The sequence below is a fragment of the Puma concolor genome, chromosome D2, assembly GCF_028749965.1.
Source record: "Puma concolor isolate L17-30 chromosome D2, mPumCon1.1.hap2, whole genome shotgun sequence".
Taxonomy (NCBI): Eukaryota; Metazoa; Chordata; class Mammalia; order Carnivora; family Felidae; genus Puma; species Puma concolor.
The window spans coordinates 51027625-51051321 of record NC_141677.1 but is presented as its reverse complement, the minus strand read 5'-3'; the positions used below and the strand labels follow the sequence as shown (position 1 = coordinate 51051321).

The following is a 23697-nucleotide window of genomic DNA, read 5'->3' as shown; positions in this document are numbered from 1 at the left end:
TTAATTTCTTTTCATTAGTGAGTAATATTCCATTGTATGATGCACTGCAGTTTATCTGTTCGCCTGTTGGTGGTCATTTAGGTTATTTCTGGGCTTTGGCTATTGCAAATAAAGCTACTGTGAACATTCTTACACAAGTTTTTGCATGAACAACTGCTTTGATTTCTCTTGAGTACATATCTCACAGTGGGTTAAATGGATATGGCAGATGTATGTTTAATTTTTTAAGAAAAAGCCAAATTGTTTTTCTAAGTGATTGTATCATTTTGTATTGCCATTAGCACTTTATGAGACTTCCAGTTATTCTACATCCTTGCCAATACTTGATACAGTCTTTTTAGTTTTAGATATAGAATGATACCTCATGGTTTTATTGTGTATTTTCCTAATGACTAATGGTATTGAGCATTTTTGTGTGCTTATTTTCCATCTGTTTCTTCTTTGGTAAATGTCAAACCTCTTGTCCAGTATTTTAATCTATTTAATTTCTTTAAGTCATTTATCACTTGTGATTTTAATTATTTTTGCCCAGTGTGTAGTTTGTATTTTCATATTTAAAAAAAATTTTTTTTTAATTTTTTTTTAATGTTAATTTTTTTGAGAGAGAGAGAGAGACAGAGTGCAAGCAGAGGAGGGGCAGAGAGAGAGGGAGACACAGAATCCAAAGCAAAGCTTCAGGCTCTGAGCTGTCAACACAGAGCCCGGCAGGGGGCTCAAAATCATACCACAAGATCATGACCTGAGCTGAAGTCAGACACTTAACCAACTGAGCCACCCAGGCGCCCCTAAAATAAAAAAATTTTTTAATGTTTATTTTTGAGAGAAGGAGAGAGAGAGAGGGAGACACAGAATCCAAAGCAGGCTCCAGGTTCTGAGCTGTCAGCACAGAGCCTGATGTGGGGCTTGAACTCACGAAGCACGAGATCATGACCTGAGCTGAAGTGGATGCTTAACCAACTGAGCCACCCAGCCACCCCTGTCTTTTCATATTTTCAACGGTGTCTTTTGCAGAACAAAAGTTTTTGATTTTGATGAAGGCCATATTTTTTTTTAACGGACTGTGCCTTTGATAATGTATTTAAGAAATCTTTGCCCCACTCAAGGTTGTATATTTTCTTCTATGACTCTTACAGTTTTAGGTTTACATTTAGTTCTGTGATCCATTTTGAGTTAATTTTTTATGTGGTGTTGGGTATGGATCAAGGTTTCCTTTTATTTTTGCTTATGGATATCCACTTTTTCCAGCACTATTTGTTGAAGACTGTCCTTTACCCACAATGAATCGCCTTTCATTGGTTGACCATATATAGGCAAGATTTCTGGACTCTGTTCCATTCATATATTTGTTTATTTTTATAGCAATACTGCACTGTTATATATAGCTTAACTTATTTTTATTTATTTATTTTTAAAGTTTATTATGTTGAGAGAGAGAGAGAGAGAATGAGAACACGAGCAGGGGAGGGGCAGAGAGAGGGAGAGAGAGAGAATCCCAAGCAGGCTCTGCACTGGCAGTGTAGAGCCTGACACAGGACTCAAACCCACGAATCATGAGATCATAACCTGAGCTAGAAACCAAGAGTTGGATGCTTCACCGACTAAGCCACCCAGGTGTCCCTGCACTATTACAGCTTTATAATTCATCTTGAAATTAGGTATTTTAAGTCTTCAAATTTTATTCTTTTTCCAAAGTTGTTTTGGCGATTTTGGGTCCCTTGCACTTCCATTTAAGTTTTAAGATGAGCTTACCCATAGCTACCAGAAAAAAATCCTGCAGTTTTGATTGGGATTTTGTGGAATTTGTAAAACAATTTTGGGGAAATTGACATTTTAACAATATTGAATTTTCTGATCTATGAACATAAGTAGATCTCTCCATTTATTTTGTTTTTTAATTTTTTTTAATGTTTATTTTTGAGAGAGGCACAGAGTGTGAGTGGGGGAGGGGCAGAGAGAGAAGGAGACACAGAATCCAAAGCGGGTTCCAGGTTCTGAGCTGTCAGCACAGAGCCGGACACAGGGCTCGACCTCACGAACCATGAGATCGTGACCTGAGCCGAAGTCAGCCGCTTAACCAATTGAGCCACCCAGGTGCCTCTGTTTTTTAATTTCTTTTAGCAGTGATTTTAGGATGCTGTTCTCACTTATTTCTTAACAAATGTATTCCTAAATATTTTGCATTGTTATTAATAGTTAAATGATATTTTAATTTTAGTTGGCGCTTATTTGTTATTACACGAAATGCCTGATTTTTGTATATTAATCTCCTATCCTGCAACCATGCCAAATCACCCATTTATAATGCAAAGCTTTTTTTTTTTTTTCTTTTTTTTTTTTCAATGTTTTTTTTTTTTATTTATTTTTGGGACAGAGAGAGACAGAGCATGAACGGGGGAGGGGCAGAGAGAGAGGGAGACACAGAATCGGAAACAGGCTCCAGGCTCCGAGCCATCAGCCCAGAGCCCGACGCGGGGCTCGAACTCACGGACCGCGAGATCGTGACCTGGCTGAAGTCGGACGCTTAACCGACTGCGCCACCCAGGCGCCCCTGTGTACAGATTTTTATATAAATATAAACTTCCTATTTTTCTGGGATGAATGCCTAAGAATACAGTTGCTGGGCTGTATGGTAATTGCATACTTAGCTTTATAAGAAACTGCCAGAGTAGTTGGGCTGTTTTGTATTTCCACCAGCAATATATGAATTATCCAGTTTCTTCACGTCCTTGCCAGTATTCAGTGTCCTATTATTTATTTTAGCTAATCTGATAGTGATATTTCACTGTGGTTTCATTTTATATTTCCCTGATGGCTAATGATGTTGAGCATTTTGCCATTTTTGCTGCATTTTATAATTTGCAGTGTATTCTTTTACAAAATATTTGTGGATGTCTTTTGCCCTTTTTCTTACTGGATTTTTTTTTTTTTTTTTTTACTGTTGAATATTGAGAGTTCTTTATGTATTTTATTCCATTATTGGATATGTGGTTTGCAGATGTTTTCTCCTAGTGTGTAGCTTATCTTTTCATTTTCTTAATATAGTTCCTTTCACAGAGCAAAACTTTTTAATTTTGATGAGGTCCATTTTTTTCACTTTTAGGAATAATGTCAAGTCCAGGAATTATTTTCTATTCCTAGATCCTGAAGCTTTTCTCCTATTTTTTTTTTTTAAGCTTGTTTATTCATTTTGAGAGAGACAGAGAGAGAGAGCGTGAACAGGAAAGGGACAGAGAGAAAGGGAGGAGAGGGAGAGTCCCAAGCAGACTCTGCGTGTGGTCAGTGCACAGAGCCAACGCAGGGCTCAAACTCACAAAACCATAAGACCGTGGCCTGAGCTGAAATCAAGAGTCAGAAGCTTAACTAACTGAGCCACCCAGGCACCTATGTTTTCCAAAAGTTTTAAACTGTTCTTTTCCATTTATGATAGTGATCTATCTTGATTTCTTTATAAAGCGTGAGGTTTACGTTAAAGGTTATGTTTTTGCCTGAGGTGTATATTCCTCCAGCATTTTTTCTTTCATTTATTTGCTTTTGCACCTTTGTAAAAAAATTAGTTGAGCATCTTTGGGTTTATTTCTGGGTTCCATTGATTCATGTGCAGTCCTTCCACCCATATCTTGGTTACTGTGATTATGTAGTAAACATTAATAGTGGGTAGAATGATTCCTCTCACTTTATTATTCTTTTTCAAGATTGGTTTATCCTTGGGCCTGTGACTTTGTGTATAAATTTTATAATCTTGTCTGTGTCTACAGAAAACCTGCTGGGATTTTGATAGGAATTGCATTAAACCTATAGATTAACTGGGGAGAATCTTTACTATTTTGAGTATTCTAATCCAGGAGCATGGTATGTCTCTCCATTTATTTGCCTTTAATTTCCTTCATAAATATTTTGTAATTTTCAGCATCCTGATAATGAATATATTTTGATAAGTTTATACTTTAGTATTTCATTTTGATTGATTTTTGTGTTTTTGTGTTTATCTTATTTTGCTGAACTCACTTATTAGTTGTGAGGATTTTTGTTGTTGTAGATTGCTTGGGATTTTCTACATAGACAATTGTGTTATCTACAAATAGGGACAGTATCATTTGTTTCTTTTCAACCTGTGTGGCGTTTATTTTTATTTATTAATAATCATTTTGTTTGTTTATTTATTTATCATAGTAAGTGTACTCTTTAATCCCTCTCCCCTTAGTTACCTCACCTCTGGTAACTATCTGTTTGTTCTCTATCACTAAGAGTCTGTTTCTTGGTTTGTCTCTCTTTTTTCCTTTGCTTGTTTGTTTTGTTTCTTAAATTCCACATATGAGTGAAATCATATTTATCTTCCTCTGACTTACTTCATTTAGTATTATACTCTCTAGATCCATCTATGTTGTTGCAGATGGCAAGATTTCATTCTTTTGACGGCTGAATAATCTTCCATTGTGTGTGTGTATGTATGTGTGTGTGTGTGTGTGTGTGTGTATATATATACATATATATATCTTCTTTATCCATTTATCTGTCAGTGGACACTTGGGCTGCTTCTATAATTTGGCTATTATAGATAACGCATGCAATGCGTTTATTGCACCCCATGCAATAAACATGGGGTGCATGTACCTTTTGAATTAGTGTTTCTATATTTTTTGGGTAAATACCAGCAGTGCAATTATAATTATATGTATATTAAATATATTTATATTTATTTTTAATTTTTTTATATGTAATGACTAGGATTAGTGCTAAGAGGAAATCCTGCCTTTTTCCCAGTGGTTTTCACTGTTATGTATGATGTTAGTTTGTTTTTTCTCTAGATGCTCTTGTGCTCCATTTCTCTCTATTCCTGGTATACTGGGAGGTGTTTTTTCTTTTTTTTTTTTTTATTATGAATGGGTAGTAAATTTTTTCAAATGCCTTTCAGTGTCAGTTGATATGATCGTATGAATTTTATTCATATATGAATTTTTTTCATGTATGAATTTTGATACAGTAAATTACATTGATTAATTTTTGAATTTTTTAAGATTATTTGCTTATTTTGAGAGGGAGAGAGAGAATCCCAAGCAGGCTGTACACTACCAGCACGGAGCCTGACTCAGGGCTCGAACTCACAAACCGGGATCATGACCAGAGCTAAAACCAAAAGTTGGACACTTAACTGACTGAGCCACCCAGGTGCCCCAGTTTTTGAATTTTGAACCAGCTTTGCATACTGGAATAAATCCCACTTGGTCATGATATATAATTCTTTTTTTTTTTTTAAGGTTTATTTATTTTATTTTTGAGAGAAAAAAAGGCACAAGCAGGGGAAGGGCAGAGAAAGAGGGAGATGCAGAACTCGAATCAGGCTCCAGGCTCTGAGTCCACATCAAGCCCCACATGGGGCTCGAACCCACAAACCATGAGATCATGACGTGAACTGAAGTCAGACACCTAACTAAGCCACCCAGGCACCCCAATATATAATTCTTTGTATATGTTTTTGAACTTTATTTGATAGTATTTTGTGAAGGGATTTTGCATCTAAGTTTATGGAATACTGGTCTATAGTGTTGTTGGTTTTTTGTTTTTGGGTTTTTTTTTTTTTTTTTTTTTTTTGGTACCATCTTCATTTAGTTTGGGTATTGGAATAATACTGGCTTCATAAAATGAGTTGCAAAGTATTCCCAATTTTCTGTTTCCTGGGAGAGATTGTATAGAATTAGAATGTAATTTTTTAAATATTTGGTATAATCTCTAGTGAAAAGGTCAGGGCCTGGAGATTTCTTTCTTGGCAGTTATAATGACAAATTTTATTTCATTAATAGTTATAGGATACTTTAAATAATTTAGTTTATTCCATCTTGTCCGAATTTTGCTATCTGGTTTTCAAGGAATTTCAAAGGCTTTGAGGAAGTGGAAGTTTCATTAAGTGCCTTCTCCAAGAATCTAGCTTGGGTATTATGAGTGGGTAGTAATCCTAGTGTTCATCTAATAACCTTTCAATAGCTGCAGAATCTGTTGTGATAATCCCATTTTGTTCTGTTTTTTTTTGTTTGTTTGTTTGTTTTAAGTTTGTTTATTTATTTTGAGAGAGCAAGAGAGCATGAGCAGGGGAGGGGCAGTGAGAGAGGGAGACAGAGAATCCCAAGCAGGCTCTGTATTGCCAGTGTGGAGCCTGACATGGGGCTTGAACTCACAAACTGTGAGATCATGACCTGAGCCGAAATTGCCAGTTGGATGTTTAGCTGACTGACTGAGCCACCCACATGCCCCCCATTTCATTCTTGATACTGGTGATTTGTGTCCTCCTTTTTCTTTGTCAGTAAGGTTTATTAATTTTGTTGATTTTTTTTTCAAATAATCAGCTTTTGGTTTCATATCTGTGTTCCAGTTTTTAATTGTGTTGGTTTCTGCTCATATCTTTATTATTTCTGTTCTTTGCTTATGTTAGTTTATTTTTTACTTTTCAGTCTTCTTAGATTATTGGTGTAAGACCTTTTCTCATTTCTGCTGTGAGCATTTAGTGCTGTAAATTACTCTCTCAGCATTGCTTAGTTGTTTCGCCCAAATTTTCTTATGTTGTATTTTCATTTTCATGAATTTCCTTTGAGACTTCTCTTTGACTCGTGCATTATTTAGTGTGTTATTTAACTACAAAATGTTTAGAAATTTTCTTCTTTCTGTTACTGATTTTCAATTTAATTACGTTATAAGAACATCCCCTTACGATTTCAAATCTTTTACATTTGTTTAGATTCACTTTATTACCCAGACTGTGCCCTGTGTTGGTAGATGTTCTGTGGGTACTTTAAAAATTGTTGGGTATAGTGTTCTATGTATGTCAGATTCTGTTAGGTTGGTTGTATTAAGTTTTCTATATCTTTGGTGATTTTTTAAAAAAGGTTTATTTTTGAGAGAGAGAGGGGGAGAGAGTGAGTGTGGGAAGACCGGAGAGAGAGGAAGACAGAGGATCTGAAGTGGGCTCTGCGCTGACAGCAGAGAGCCCAATGTGGGGCTCGAAGTCTCAAATCACAAGATCATGACCTGAGCCAAAGTCAGACACTTAACTGACTGAGCCACCCAGGTACTCCATCTTTGGTGATTTTCTGACTAGTTTTATCAGTTGCTGAGAGGAGGATGTTGACGTTTCCAAGTATAATTCTGGACTTACCTATCTCTTGCAGCTCTATCAGTTTTTGCCTTTTATATTTGAGGATCTGTTTGATGCACACACATTTAGGATTATTATGTCTTTCTGGTAGATTGATCCTTTTATTGCTATGTATTATGGTCACCTCCTATTTACCCCATTGGTGAGGGACAGATTCCCGCTCTAGGGTTATGGAGAAGGCCAAACACACAGCACCTGACAGTGGACAGATGTGATTGACAACAGTTTATCAGTCACATATGCTCACAGCCTGAGGGAAGAGAACACTGCATGCCACACAGGGATTGAACAACCAAGGGGCTTTGGGAGGCAGGCTTTGCACCTACATAGCATAGGATGACGATTGCTTCCCTTGAGATGATGTAATTAATGTCTTTGAATAAATTTGTGGGCTGGTAGAGAGGTGAAGTGAAATGTATTAGGTTGAGGAGTAGGTAGGGTGCAGGTGTTCCAACTGTAAAAGAACTAACAGGGTGGGGAGCCTTTCTTGTAGGGCAGGAACATGGCTGGCCGGCCTGCTCACAACTAAGTCTTTGAGACCCTGTGAGGCTCAAAGATGTCAAGGCAGCACATGAAGTTTTAGGTCTTAGAGTTCAGTTAAGTCCTTCTTTGGCCCTGATCCTCTTCTTTGCTCCGAAGTTTATTTTATGACATATTAATATAACCATTCTTGCTTTTTTTAAAAGATGAGTTGCATGGTATATATTTCTCCATTATTTGCAGCTTACTTGGGTCGTTAAATATGAAAGGAATTTCTTGTAAATAGCATATATAATAGTTTTATGTGTTTCTGTCCTCTCTGTATTTGTCTGTATTTTGATTGGTACATTATGCCATTTACATTTAAGGTACTTACTGATATGTAATTGCTTAAGTCTGATATTTTATTTTTTTTCTTGAGAGAGAGAGAGAGCATGCGAGTCGGGGAGAGGGGCAGAGGGAGAGAGAGAATTTCAAGCAGGCTCCACAGTGAGTGTGGAGCCTCTATATAGGGCTGGATCCCACAACCCTGGGATCACGGCCTGGGCCAAAATCAAGAGTCAGACGTTCAACTGACTATACCACCCAGGTGCCCTGATTTTGTTGTTTGTTTACTCTGGCTTTAGTTTTTCTATTTTTTTCTGTTTTTCTTCTGTTTTCATTTTCTTCCCTCTAGCTTAATATGTTTTCAGTGTTTTTGAGAGTATCTTTTTGTATAGTTTTTGTAGTGGTTGCTCATTGTAATATAGTAGCCTACTAGTGCCAACATTTTACCATTTTGGGTGATATATGGAAACCTTTTTTCCATTTAGGTCCCTTTATCTTTCCTACATTTAAATATTTTTGGCTTGAATATTAATGTTATAATTTTTTTCAATCATTGAATATGATTTTAAAAACTCATAAGAAGGCTGGTTTGTTGTATGTATCTTTTTTTCTGTTGTTTGTTTTTTCTTTTTTTCCTGATGGTCCCAGATTTCTCCTTTTATAATTTCCTTACTGTTTAAGAACTTTCTTCAGCCATTTTTCAAGGGAGGTCTGCTAGTGACAAATTCCTGTAGTTCTCCATCTGAGAATGTCTTTTCCCCCTCTATTTCAGAAGGGTAGTTTCACTGGATGTAGAATTCATAGCAAAGCGTTCTTTTCTTCAGCACATAAAAAATATTGTACCACTTCCTCTGGCCTTCATGATTTCAGAGGAGAAAAGCACTGTCATTTTGATGGTGTGCCTCTACAGGTAATCTGTCATTTCTTTCTAGCTGCTCTCGAGATTTTATCTTTGCTTTCAGTTTTCAGAAGTTTGGTATAGATGTCATTGGATTTACTCTGTTTGAAATTTTCTCAGCTTCTTGAATCTGTAAGTTTATGTCTTTTACCAAATTTGAGAAGCTTCAATCATTATTTCTTTCAACCCCAGTATCCTTGTGAGATCTCATAAGTGGTGGATCTTTTGTTTCTGTCCGACAGGTCCGTGAGGTTCTATTCATTTGTTTTTTGGTTATTTCCCTCTATGTTGTTCAGACTAGGTGAATTCTGTTGATCTAGCCTCAGGTTCTCTGGTTCTGTCCTCGGTCATCTCCACTCTTACTATTGATCCCATCTAGCAAGCTTTTAAATTTCTTTCATTGCATTTTTCAGTTCTATAATTTGTTTGGTTCTTCAGTTTCTTTGCTGAGATTTTCAGTTTTTGGGTTGTTGCCATAAGATTTGTAGTTGCTTGATGAAGCATTTTTGTAATGGCTTCTGTAAGATTTTAGATAGTTTCAACATCTGATTCATTTTAGTGTTGGTGTCAGTCAGTTATGTTTTCACATCATACTTATAATTTTCCCAGTTTTGGGTATGACAAAGTGATTTTCTATTGTGTCCTGCACATTTAGGTTATTACGTTAGGAGACACTTGGTCCTGTGTAATTTTTTTATTTTGGCAGGCAGTCATCCTGTTTGGGTTTAGTGTGCAGGTCCTGGTGTACTTTGTGGACGGTGGTTCTAATGACAATTTAATTTTAGAGCCTTTGTGGTGCTATTTTGATCTGCTTAGTTTATCTTATGCCATTGGTCTCTCTGCAGGTGCTGTTTGAGAGGACAGAGGAGCTTCCTCAGTCTGGGCCCCTGGTTTGGCTAGGTAGGGGAAGGTTGTCTTGGCTTGTGGGGCAAGTTTGCTTGCTGTAGGAGGATCTTTGCTGGTCCTGCCTGGGCACACGTTGTTTTTAGATGAGGGAGGAGAGTCTCAGGCGTGGCAGAATGTCCCTTTGCCAATAGCCCTTGGCCACCTAGTATATCTTGGTGTGGAGGAAAGGATATTCAAGCTCTTCAGGGAAGGTGAACACTTCTCATCACTTATTGTCAGTGGGGCTCTCAAAGCACTTCTTTGCCAGTGCTGCCTTGTTTGTCCAGTGTTGCTGAGATCCAAATTTGTCTGGGGTAGGAAATGAGTCTATCTGGTCTACCTTCGGTTGCTAGCGTGGAGGTTGGGAAACAGTGGCTCTGAGTTGCCTTTCTGTGGGTGTAGTGAGCTACTGGTCATTATGTCATTCCTCTGGTCCTGGGGACCCTCGCCAGCTCTCTGTTTCTTTCTACCTTTCAGAGTACTTTGGTTTTCCTTAGGCTCTTTTGTTATTTCTGGAGTTGGTTATACTTAGTTGGGAGGAGCAGAAGAAAGTGTCTATACTATCTTTTCCAGACCAGAAATTCTTGGTGGTGTTTTGTTTTGTTTGCATTTTAATTCCAGTATGGTTAACATATAGTGTTATATTAGTTTCGGGTGTATAATGTAGTGATTCAACAATTCTGTATATTATTCAGTGCTCACCATGGTAAGTATGCACTTAATCTCCTTCACCCTTTTTACTTACCTCCCACTCACCTCCCCTCTGGTAACCATCTATTTGTTCTCTCTAGTTAAGAGTCTGGCTTTTGGTTTGTCTCTTTTTCCCCCTTTATTCATTTGTTTTGTTTCCTACATTTCACACATGAGTGAAATCGTATGGTATTTGCCTTTCTCTGACTTATTTCACTTAGCATTGTGCTCTCTAGATTCATTCATGTTGTTACATATGGCAATACTTCATTCTTTTTTATGGCTGAATAATATTCCGTTGTATATTTATACCACATCTTTATATACATCTATTGATAGGCACTTGGGCTGCTTCCATAACTTGGCTGTTGTAAATAATGCTACAATAAACAAAGGGATGCATATTCCTTTTGAATTAGTATTTTCATATTCTTTGGGTAAATACCCAGTAGTATGGTTACTGGATCATATGGTAGTTCTATTTTAAATTTTTTGAGGAACCTCCATGTTGTCTTTCTAGCTTGCATTCCCACCAACAGTGCAAGAGGTTCCTTTTTTTTATACATCCTCACCAGCACTTGTTTCTTGTGTTGTTGATTTTAGCCATTCTGACAGGTGTAGGGTGATATTGTGGTTTTTGATTTGCATTTCCCTGATGATAAGTGATATTGAGCATCATTTCATGTGTCTTTTGGCCATCTGTTTGTCTTCTTTGTAGAAATGTCTATTCATATCTTCTGCCCACGTTTAATTGGATTATTTGTTTTCTTGGGTGTTGAGTTGTATAAGTTCTTTATGTATTTTGGATACTAACCCTTTATTGGATATGTCATTTGCAAATATCTTCTCCCATTCCATAAGTGGTCTTTTTCTTGGTGGTGGTTTTTATTATAACTGGTGAAGGGAGAATTGACAGCTTCCTGATATTGAGTCATCTTTTTCAAATATATGGTAATCTATATTTGTTTAGTAGATAACATTAATAACACCTAATTAGGTCATGTTGAAGAATGTAGTTAAGACATGTAAAACACTTAGAGTAGTGCCTGGTATATACAGCACTTGAAAGTGTTAGCTAATGTTATTCCATGTGTTCCTTGGTAGCATATTAACACTTTTAAAAATTTTTAAAATAAAGTTCCAGCACATTTCTCTTTAGGCTCATTACTAAGTATTTTATCCTTTTTTTGTTTTTATTACAAATGGAATCTTCTCATCTATTGTATCTTCCTTGGCTCTTTGGTTCTTTGGCTCTTTTTTATATGAAAATGTTTTATCTAAATACTGCTTCCTGAAGGAGTTTCAGTATCTTTTTCTTTTAAGGATAGGACCCAGAGCTAAACTTAGGAGTTCCGAAAACAAAAGGATGAATGAATTAATGAGCTCTTCATGTGGTTTGGCACTGTTTTAGCTACCAGTCTTACTCTAAAGACTGTATTTTATGTAATCTGAGACTTTTCCTAGATATGTCACTCATTGTGCTGTGTTGATCTTACTTTCAGACTCTTTTTCCCATGTGGGATTTATTAATCAAGCCATGTTTTTTTCATGTCACTTTTGGGTTACTGTTGGTCTTGGGGACTCACCTGCAGGGTAATCCACGCATCTCTGTGTGCGTCTCTGCTACAGAGTGTTTATCACGTGTGTTAGGAAGATCGCTCTTGGTTAAGTGAGCTATTGAAGTAAAGTAAGGAAATGCGGGTGTCCATTTGCTTCATCTAAACAGGTGATGAAAGTGGTGCCTGGGTGGCTCAGTCGGTTAAGTGTCCGACTTCAGCTCAGTTCATGATCTCACAGTTTGTGAGTTTGAGCCCCATGTCAGGCTCTGTGCTGACAGCTTGGAGCCTGGAGCCTGCTTCAGATTCTGTGTCTCAGTCTCTCTCTGGCCCTTCCCTACTCAAGCTCTGTCTCTCTGTCTCTCTCTCAAAAATAAACATTAAAAAAAAATTTTAAACAGGTAATGAAATACTGATAATTTAACAAGAAAAAGAAGGCTATGTATGTATAGGATTCTCCTGGGGTGTGTAGCAATAAGAAGGGTAAAAATGAGGTTTGGGCTTCAGAGTGCACAGTGCATGTGGTAATGCTAGAGTGTCACATGCTGGCCCTATTCACAGAGGATTTATTTGGATGTTCTTTTCCCAGAAGAGCTCTATGGTGACTTTGAAGACCTGGAAACAGGGGATGTACACAAGGGAAAACCAGGCCCAGATACTCAGGTATGACTTTGCCGTGGCTGGCTGTGAATTATGGTCCTTGATCTGTGGTCATTATGTTCTGAGAGAGGCCCATATTAAGAAATGCACATCTTGGGGCGCCTGGGTGGCTCAGTGGGTTGTGTCCGACTTCAGCTCAGGTCACGATCTCGCGGTCCGTGAGTTCGAGCCCCGCATCGGGCTCTGGGCTGATGGCTCAGAGCCTGGAGCCTGCTTCCGGTTCTGGGTCTCCCTCTCTCTCTGCCCTTCCCCTGTTCATGCTCTGTCTCTCTCTGTCTCAAAAATAAATAAACGTTAAAAAAAAATTATCATTAAAAAGAAATGCACATCTTACTTACTATCTGTGTAGATTACAGAGTGGATGGATTCCTTCCTAAAAATATGGAGGTTGTGAATAGATCAAAGTTGTTAGTTATTCTTGATCTTTTGGGTGACACCTACTACCTCTTGTTATTATAATTCTTCAGTCATAGAAGTTTATCTCCCAAGTCACTGTCTCTATCTCTACCATTCCTTTTGCCATCATTCTCTTCTTCTTAAATTTAAGTACCATTTAAAATAATTAAATCCCTATTCTCCCCAATATTTCTTTAGAACAATTTCTGGGGAGCATCTGGGTGGGAATACTTGTTATTTTTATTTATATTTGGCATTCCAGCCAGATGAAGGAGTGACAGTTTATTGTGCTGCAGATGCCTAAATGCCTCTTGTAGCAGTACATGTTTTTAGAGCCAAAGTCTGTGTTTTGTTTTGGTTTTTTTTTTTTGTTTTTTTTTTTCATGATGATCACAACCAAGATTTTTGCAGCTCGGATAGAACTTTAAAAATCTGGGGCGAAAAAAAAAAAAATCTGGGGCGCCTGAAGGGCTCAGTTGGTTAAGCATCTGACTGTTGATTTCAGCCAAGGTCATGATCTCATGGTTCATGCTGGCTATGTGCTGACTGTGGAGCCTGCTTGGGACCCACTCTCTCCCTCTGTCTCTGCCTCTCCTGCTTGTTCTCTCTCTCTCTCTCTCTCTCTCTCTCTCTGTCTCTCTCTCTCTGTCTCTCTCTCTCAAAAGAAATAAAATAAACATAAAAAAAAGAACTTTAAAAATCTGCTTTAATGTTTAAAGAAAAGATCTCCACAAACTTTTACAACTGTTTCTCTTATGGAAATTTAAGATTGAAGATGTAGAAGAAGTTAAGGAAGAAATTGACCCCAATGCAGAGGAAAGTGCCAAGAAAAAGCATTTGGATAAAAAGAGAAAATTGAAGGAGATGTTTGATGCAGAATATGATGAAGGAGAAAGCACATATTTTGATGATCTTAAAGGAGAAATGCAGAAACAAGCACAGGTAAGAAAACTTGGTTCTTATCAGCTTCATTTCAAGGCTATAGTACAGTATTGTGAATATGTAATTTTGTTTAGGTCTCTACTCCCTGACCTGCTTCTGTGCCTCCTGTTTGGACTCTTGGGTCAAGCTGCAGATGAGTGTTTATTCATGTGATCATCTGATAGTTTCTTCAGTCAGAAATGGACCAGAAAGATACCAGTGTCTATTTTGTACCAAGCATTGAGGTAGCAAAAATGGCTAAGATAGGCTGCAACTGTTGAGGATCTCACAGTGTAGTGATTTATTTATTTAAATACAAGCATTGCTGTAGCATTCTGATTACTGCTCCCTGGAACCATAATTAAATAATTTGAATGGGCAGGTGATTCTTGCACATACCAGTCTTATGCATGTACCAATTCTCTCCAGGGAAGCTTTTCTAAATACTCACCTTGGGCAGAGTTCACAGGATATTTCAAGTGTCAGGTCAGATGTGGAGATAAAGGGAGCATGTAGAATGCTGAAAAGGAGATAATCTGGCCCTCCTACCTGCTATGCTAAACAGACTGAGCTGATGAACTCACTCTGAAGGACACACAAAGATGTGTGTGCAGGTGATGGTGAGTGTTTGAATTGCGCTTTGACAAGGGTGGGGGGTACCAAGAATGCCTTTAAGCTAGAATATACCCTAATACATCTTATACAGGTTAAATAATGTGATTTGTAAAAATGTGATCAGCAGGCTTTGCCCAACCTAGGCCTTCATCTATTCAAGTACCTCCTGGTTAGCCATTAATGTGTAGGTTCCAAGTCTGTACTGACCTTTGATAGAAGTAACTAAGACATGTAAAGGTAGTTCTGAAGTCTTTGCTTCAATTCATTTATTACTTAAAATCACCTAGAATCTTGTAGGCCATTGTAAAGAACTTTGAATTTTTTATGCTGAGTGAAATGGGGATCAATGAGGGTTTTGAACAGAGGAGAGATATGTGTGACCTGCTTACCTTTGAAAGCATTGCTGTGGCAAGAGTTCAGTAAGATTAAGGTGACTCACACTGTGGGGTGGGGCGGTGTGTGGCATGGAGGAAAAAGAGAGTCAAATTCTGGGTATACTTTTGAAAGGTGGATTAAAGGTAGATTGAGTGTGGGGTGTGTGAGAGGAAACAAGGATGACTTACTGGAAGTCGAGTTGTCAGTAAGATAGGAAAGCCTCTAGTTGGTGCAGGTTTGTCCAGGAAGGTGAAGTTTAGAGCTGTTTGGTTTGAGATCTGTCGCAGACAAGTGGAGCATCAAGTAGTCAGTGAGGAGCTCTGGAAAGAGGTTGGGGCCAGGGACTCAGATGTACAGCCCTCAGCATCTAGATGCTACTTAAAGCCATAAAATGGATGGGATGACCTGAGGAGTGAGCATGGAGACAGGAGAGAGGACGGGGACTGACAGTGGCTGCTCCATTGTAAGAGGCCAGCTAGAGAGGAGGAAGCAGCAGTGGGATTGAGCAGCACTCAGGAGATAGAAGACATCTAAGAGAACATGAGGTATGCTGGAAACCGCTGTGGAAAGAGGGATACATTATCTTAAATCCTGCTGATGTGTTAACTGTGATGAAGACAGGATTGACAACTGGGTTGGGAATGTGGAGGCCTTACATGATTTTGGTAAGCATTGTTATGGAGTGTGGGTTAAAGACCAGTTTGGGGAGGATTCAAAAGAATGGGAGCAGAGGCCGGAGGCCATGACTATAGAAAAATTCTGGGCCATTTTACTTCAGAGAGAAGCAGAAAAATGGGGCAATAGTTGGAGAAAGAGTCAAAACAAGGTGTTAAGACGGGAGAAATAACAGGCAAGACCTGTTGGAATAAAAGTGAATGATAGCTAGTATTGCAAGTGAAGTTTGGCATTGAATAGAGGCACGGATAAATAAGCTATAACGGCTGCCCAGTAGAACTTTCTGTGATAATGGAAATGTATATCTGTGCTGTCTTGCATTGTAGCCACGAGCCACGTGTTGATACTGATCACTTGCAATGTGACTGTTGTGACCGGGGGACTGAATTTAAAATTTTTAATTTTAATTAATTTCAGTAATATAATAAGTTATAGATATAATGATAACAAGCTATAATAAAAGGCTGAATGGAGGTGTAAACCCTGGTAGAGGAGTTGACTGTGGAAGTTCTTTTAGAGTACTTAGATCCTGAGTGAATTAAGAAACAGCAGCTGAGAGTGAGAATGAGGGAGGAGATACTGGATATTCAAAGAAAGGAAAAGTGTGAAACAATTGTTTGCAGAGTAAGAAAAGAAAGAAGTTAAGAGTGTTCGCTGACCAGCATGAAGGGCTGCTTTCACAGTTGTTTGCGTTTGCTGTGCTTGGAGTAGCAAAGAAGAAAACAAACCGTAAAGATAAGAAGAGTGCATGTTATTTTTAATAAGGATAAAACGTAAATGATTCTGTCCATGTTCCTCTATTGAGAAGTTGCTTGTCTTAAAAAATGTTAACCTTACATTTATTAAGATAACAGCTATGTGTTTTTTTCATTGTCCCGCCCCCCCCCCCCCCCCCCCCCATATATAGCTTAATCGAGCAGAATTTGAAGATCAAGATGATGAAGCCAGAGTTCAGTATGAGGGTTTTCGACCTGGGATGTATGTTCGAATTGAGATAGAAAATGTCCCCTGTGAATTTGTGCTTAACTTCGACCCCCATTACCCAATGATTTTGGGTGGTTTGGGCAATAGCGAAGGCAATGTCGGATATGTACAGGTAGGTACCCTTTGCTGCATGCTTGACATTTGGGGTTCTTTGGATGTACTTCCACCAATAATCTTATTGAAATTGAAATCTCTTCTCCCCTCAGATGCGTCTGAAGAAACATCGTTGGTATAAGAAAATCCTCAAGTCCCGAGATCCAATCATTTTCTCTGTGGGGTGGAGGAGGTTTCAGACCATTCCACTCTATTACATCGAAGACCACAATGGGAGACAGAGGCTTCTAAAGTATACTCCACAGCACATGCATTGTGGAGCAACTTTTTGGGGTAATACGCTACTAGAATAACTTGCTTGTAGATTGATTTAAACCGTTTACTCGTTATCGTTATAGTTTTGCTTTTCTCCATTAAATCTCAATTCATAAGATTTTTCTTTCTCTTTTTTTTGGATTGGAGTACATATTTAAAATAGAATCCAAAATTTGTGATTCACTGTATTTCTTTTTTTTTTTTTTTTTTTTTCTATTTTCTTTAAGGTCCTATTACTCCACAGGGAACTGGGTTCTTGGCAGTACAGTCTGTTAGTGGCATAATGGTAAATATCTTGAATGTTTTATTTTCCAGATTATGTTTGAGGAATATATCTTAAATATGGAATATGTACATGAAACTTTAAGTTGCAAGTGACATGTTTTTAGTATTTATAGTAAGCTTCTCTTTGCTTTTAGTTTTCCTGTGTCTTTTTAAGTAAGGTGTGGGAATGGAGAAGGGAGAGGTAGAAGAATTATTATGGTACTGATAACATTTTATATTTGTATGCATTTTTTGGACTTATTTTTCTAAAAATATTTAAGTGGTGCTCACCATGTACTAAGCATTGTACTTGGCTCTAGGGATATACCGGATACCAGGTAGACATAAGACTACCCCTTGGTACTGCTTGTTTAGCAGAGTATGTTCACACAGTCTTCGTTTGATCAATCAGAGCAGGTTTTATCGGCCCAGTTTGACATAAAAATTGAGCAATGAGCAGATGGAATCTGCCCTGCGGGTCTAAAATTTAATGTCTTAAACATTGTAACCAGATTTTCATATTGCTTTCTATTCTGAATCAGTCATTGTTGTGAAATTACGTGATTATGAAATCACCCTCTGGAGAATATTCAAGACATCATCATTAGTTTGGCTTATTACATGTATTATAGTTTCACATTGTTTTTGCTAAAATAATTGCTTTGCATGTTCACATATTCTTTCTTGTTCTTAGTTGATTGTAAGTAAAATGCACTATGGTAATTTATTGCATCATAGAATTGTAGTTTTTCTCCTTGATGTTACTCCTGTATTCAAATTTTGGGGGTTCTTCCCAGCCTGATTTCCGGATAGCTGCCACAGGAGTTGTCCTTGATCTGGATAAATCCATAAAAATTGTGAAGAAATTAAAGCTAACTGGTTTTCCATATAAAATTTTCAAGAATACATCATTCATTAAGGTCCGTATATCTGTATATTCACATTTATGAATGTCTATTTTGTGAAAGAAGGAATGAAATACTTCTAAAATACAGTCTGATGCATTCAAAAGAGTATTGAAATCTTTTATAAACTTGGTCTTTGATATTGGTTTACTTCTTTATATTGGTTTCTGTGTTACTTAAGTATGCTCAGAAAAGTTTAAGGTCAAGTTAACAGAGATATTTACTAATTGAGGCTATTCCTTATTCCATGTGAGACTGACAGAGCTAATAGTGAAAATATATAATCTCATTCACTGGGTTTTGTTCCCTGTCCTTTTGTTTTGCGTTAAGAAAAGGGGAAAATCATAGGTTTGTTAAATAGCTCGGTAGAAAAATAGACCAAGTATTTTGTAAAATACTTGTTGGCCAGGGGTACAGAGAAATGGACGCTCTGTTCTGCAGTGTAACGTGGGAGGGTGGTTTGAGTGACATTTATTGAAAATTTTATTAGTAGGGTGTTTCCATTAAAAATACAGTGTTAAGATCATAAAATATTCTTTATATAAAGTAATAATATCACCAGCATTTATCCAACACTCATTATTTCCTGAGCACGTGCACCTAAGTCATAGGATATGAGCTGCAGTCCAGCCCTGTGAGATGACAGCAGAGGCTATCTAGGGCTGTTCAGTCTAGTACATATCTTTTTGATCTTTTCTTCTACAGAGATATCAGTGATGAGCATGCTAATGAACCTACAGTAGAATCTTAATATTATTTTGGGAAAAATGAAATAGAGTTGTATTCCTTTTGACGTAGTAGTTCACTCGTAGTGGGGAAAATACATTTTGATTATTTTATCACCATTAAATGAGTTGTTTTTTTAACCAAGGATTTATTTATAAACTAGGAAGTAACGTATCTGATTTTGTGTTATGTGGGTTTTTTTTTTTCTTATACCTGTAGGGAATGTTTAATTCTGCTTTGGAAGTGGCCAAATTTGAAGGTGCTGTGATTCGAACTGTCAGTGGCATAAGGGGACAGATCAAGAAAGCACTTCGGGCTCCAGAAGGAGCTTTCCGGGCCAGCTTTGAGGATAAGTTGTTGATGAGTGGTAAATATAATCATGGTGTAATCATAACAGCATGTTACCGTTCACTGTTGATTTCTAGCCAGTGTGGATTCAAGGCTGTAGTTTAGGTTTTAGAAAATTGGAATCAGCTCCAGCTCTCCCCAGTTGGAGCATCTTAGGCGGTGTACTAAGTCATGCTGTGTGTGGAGCCATGTGATTCAGACCCAGTAAGAGTTTTGTGATATTTGAAATTTTACTTGGTGAAGTCTCTCTTCAAATACCATGCAACTAACTAGAGAAGTTTGGGGTGAATGTTCATTTGTTTGACAGGATCGTTACGAATTTTCTTTTGAAAATGTTCAAGTAAATTACCTCTCTTTCCAGATATTGTCTTCATGAGGACTTGGTATCCCGTCTCCATTCCAGCCTTCTATAACCCAGTGACTTCTTTGTTGAAACCAGTTGGTGAGAAAGACACCTGGTCAGGAATGCGGACCACCGGTCAACTCCGGCTTGCCCATGGTGTCCGACTAAAGCCCAACAAGGATTCTTTGTATAAGGTATGGTCACACATGTGCTCTGTAGATGGGGGTCATCCAGATGCTTTGTACATAATGTTTTTGAATGTTTTGAATTTTCAAGTAGGAAATCTAATGTTAAATTTGAATGAACATGTTGTATATTCATAGAGTATTTTGGCAAGAATGCAGGAAAGTGGTAATAGTTTTCGTGGGTTGGAAAGGAGACAGACTTTTCACTGTATACTCTTTTGAACTGTTTTTTTCCTGCCATATACATGTATTACTTTTAAAAACACTAATGTGCTAATTGTTATTGAAGCAATGTGGGTGGGTTTTTTTTTAAAGTTTTAGTAAACTTTGTAGTGAAGTGTTAACATGCATACAGAAAACTACACAGATCATAAGCATACAGCTCATGAATTTTAACACACCCAAAATTGCTGTCACCTGGATTAAGCAATAGAATTACCAGCACAACAAAAGCCTCCCTTATGACTGCTAGTCAATACCCCATCTCCACCTCAGAGATAGCCACTATCTTGACTCCTGACAGGTAAATTATTTCTGCCTGTTTTTTGAGTTTTATAAAATACCGCATAAACTATTTTGCCTGTTTTCTTTCATTCGGTTTTATGAGACTCATTCGTGTTCTTTGTATAGCAGGCATTCATTTGTTACTGTCAAGTAGAATTGTATTATGTGACAATGTCAGTTTTATCCATTGATGGACATTATTTCCAGTTTTGGGCCATTATAAATGCTACCCTGAATACTTAACGTGTGACTTGTTTGATATACATATGCACACATTTCTTTTACATAGACCGCCCAGGTTAGGATTGCCAGGTATAGGGTATGCATGTGTTCAGCTTCACTGGATGATGCTTGTAGTATTCTGGAGCCATACCAGGTTAGATTCCCACCACCAATAGTTGCCAGTAGTTGGCGTCATCACTATTTTTTTTTTATTTTAAGTTCTCAGTGCCTGTCAAAATCCCATTTCATTTGGATTTTGGTCTTGGAGAACTTTTATTATTTTCTTCACACGTTAATGCATTTGAAAAGATTTATTTTAATGCTGGGTATTTAATTGTTTTGTAATAAGAGGGTAGTTCAGGATATCAGTCTGCCATTCTGCCAGAAACAGAAGTTTCCCAGTCATTACTTTTTTAATGAAATAGTTAATAATACAGTTTTGAATTATGTTATGTGAATTTCTGTTAAAATGTATTACAGGATGTGGTACCTGTTGTCTAGCTTATGATGCTTAGTCTTTTTTTCAGAATGTGACTTCTCCAAGTTCCTTCATTCTAAGCATTTTAGGTTCCTAAATGGAGGAATATTGAATATTATCGTGGATGATGTCTTTCATAGTAAATTTAAAGACGTGGCAGAAATATTCTCTATATAGTTGATGTTGGCCTTGGTAAAGACCTAGGGCACGACTTTCAACTTCTTAGTATTTTTGAGGCAGCTAAGAATTTTGATCATCTCAATTTAAGCAGAGAAATTAGACTCCTGTAAAAATTGAATGCAGAGGGTGTTTGGCCTTTATGTCATTTTAATCTCCTTTTTCTCAGCTGGCTTTCCATGAGAAACAGAATAAAGTTAAACTTTTTAATGGCAGTCAGGATGGGGACACTTTAGCTGCTGCTGATTGGAGGAAGAACTATGACCTTAAATTCACAGAGGTTGACTGTGAAGATGAACAGCTAGATTATTCTTCTTCAGATACAAGAAACTACCTCAGTGCCCCCAAAATAAGGCGTGGGTTTTCCATTAAAAGAAACTTTGGATCTGTTCATCTGCTCTGTTGAGATTCCCATAGTTCATACCATAGACATGGACACAGTTGTTTTTTTGGAAGAACTATAAATATATTATATGTATTTCTCTGTTTTGCAACAGAGAAGTATACATCCATTGAGGCAATCCATATTTGATAGACAATTGAATCCTCATTTCTGATGATCAGCAGACTCTGGTGTTACTGATCATATGGAAAAATCAATTCACTGAGAAGATTTTAGGCAAGTTTTAAATGCATATAGAGCATCATTCAAATACATCACTGTCTTTATTTTTCTTTTCAGCCAATCATGAGGCAAAAGAAACATTTTAATTCACTGCACATTCCAAAAGCCTTGCAGAAGGCCCTGCCATTTAAGAACAAGCCCAAGACCCAAGCAAAGGCAGGCAAGATACCGAAGGACAGGCGGAGACCAGCCGTCATACGGGAACCTCATGAAAGGAAGGTACTGTCGATAATGGCTTCCTGCATCTTGCATTTAGATGTGAAAATAGCACTTTCAAGTAGCACATGTGGTGCTTCTGCATTCTCATTTTTCATTGGGAAAGGGTAAGGGCCAGACTTATTCAAGGCACTAGCACCAAAATTTAGAGGAGAGGCCAGAGTCCATTTCCCTTTTGTTTAGTCATGCTGTGTCTTACACATTTTAATGGGGAGTAATGGAAGCATCCAGCTGGCAAATCACTGTATTGTAGTTGTCCATAGTATCCAGAGTGATTAACAAAGGTGGTTTTGTGGTGAAAGCCGTTATTTAAGTATTTTGCTCTCGATACGCTCCTATTTCTGCTTCCATGCAAATTATGATGTCCTAGTTCAGGGCAAATTTTTCCTAGGTTAATGTTCATTTGGATCATGGATTGCTTCTAGTTTTGATACATCAGCTGAGGTGTTTAGGCCCCTGGAAACTTAGAAGGAAAGCATGATGTAAGAGTATTCTGATGCTAATGGGTTTTGTCCTTGTCAGATCCTTGCACTGCTGGATGCTCTAAGTACGGTGCACAGTCAGAAGATGAAGAAGGCCAAGGAACAACGGCATTTGCACAATAAAGAACACTTCAAGGTGAAGCAGAAGGAGGAAGAAGAGAAACTGAAGCGACAGAAGGATCTCAGGAAGAAGCTCTTCCGAATTCAGGGTCAAAAAGAAAGGAGAAATCAGAAGTCCAGCCTGAAGGGGTCTGGGGAGCCATCAAAATGAGCTTTAAACAGATAGTCTTTGCATCTGCAGAGGTGGATGGTTTCAAATACTACAGTACCTGTAAATGACAGCAGGGCACTGGAGCCCAAGGAAGACCCCTTTGTTGGATATGTTGCCCAGACTGTGCCTTTGAGAAGAGAAATGGAGACTCAGCTGATAGGACGCCCATTCATTCTCAGAGCCTAGGTTGTGTCAAGATTTAAAGCAATATTATTTATGGTTTTGTAGATTCCTTCACATTCCTCTTACCTTAGTTTTCATTTTTTGTGCTACAAAAATATTACTAAAATACTTAATTTTGGCTTAATAGTTTTCATCAGGGATGAATGCTTGATGATTGTGGATAAATTGCTGATTCTGCCATCCTCATGATGCGTCCTCCAAAGGGGAAAAAATATTAACTTGAAAACTCAGCTTTCAAATGTTAGAAAGGAGTGTATGGTTCAGTGCACAGCTGTTTCCCAGAGGCCATGTGATGGGTAATAGCGCAACAGGCTGACCTGACTGCACATAGAAGAATCCAGCTGCTTCTATTAATTTATGTCACCATATATGGGGCTAGTTTTGATCTGTTAAAACAAATTAATAAAAAAAATATTTTAAAATTTTCTCAGCTTTCATTTCTTACATGGTAAAAATTGATAGATACAACCCACTTGAAGAAAAACTCTTTGAAGTCCTTCAGTCATTTTTAAGAGTGTAATAAGGATCTGGAGATCCAAGCCCTAAACTACTCCCTTCTGAGGTGACCACCTGTGCTGCTCACTATGGTGTATCCAGAACCGAATGCTATTGGTGCCAGGCATCTTACAGGAGTACAATAAGTGCAGGGATGAATTAATTAAATTCCTGCTCTATCACTAAATGTGCTTCGATTTTTCCATAACTGCCAATACACTGTGGCCTGGCAGCAAAGCATATAGGGGGACAGAAGGGGGGCTGCCGCCGAGCTTTCTGCCTCCTCCCTTTGCCTTGT

At 37.8% G+C, this 23697-nt stretch overlaps 1 protein-coding gene across 4 annotated transcripts in view; it reads left to right on the top strand.

The window, feature by feature from the left end:
* BMS1 (BMS1 ribosome biogenesis factor) overlaps positions 1-23328 on the top strand; it is a 47422-nt gene extending 24094 nt beyond the window's left edge. For 3 of the 4 annotated variants that reach the window (XM_086680304.1, XM_086680305.1, XM_086680306.1), the window contains exons 14-23: positions 12570-12643; positions 13805-13978; positions 16530-16718; positions 16813-16993; positions 17203-17261; positions 18037-18159; positions 19090-19237; positions 19580-19755; positions 21810-21971; positions 22491-23328. In XM_086680304.1, coding sequence (XP_086536430.1) covers positions 12570-12643; positions 13805-13978; positions 16530-16718; positions 16813-16993; positions 17203-17261; positions 18037-18159; positions 19090-19237; positions 19580-19755; positions 21810-21971; positions 22491-22721 — 1517 coding nt within the window. In that variant the 3' untranslated portion in view covers positions 22722-23328. The remainder of the gene's footprint in view (positions 1-12569; positions 12644-13804; positions 13979-16529; positions 16719-16812; positions 16994-17202; positions 17262-18036; positions 18160-19089; positions 19238-19579; positions 19756-21809; positions 21972-22490) is intronic. The other variant, XM_086680307.1, reaches the window with a different exon arrangement.
* Positions 23329-23697: the final 369 nt, after the last annotated feature.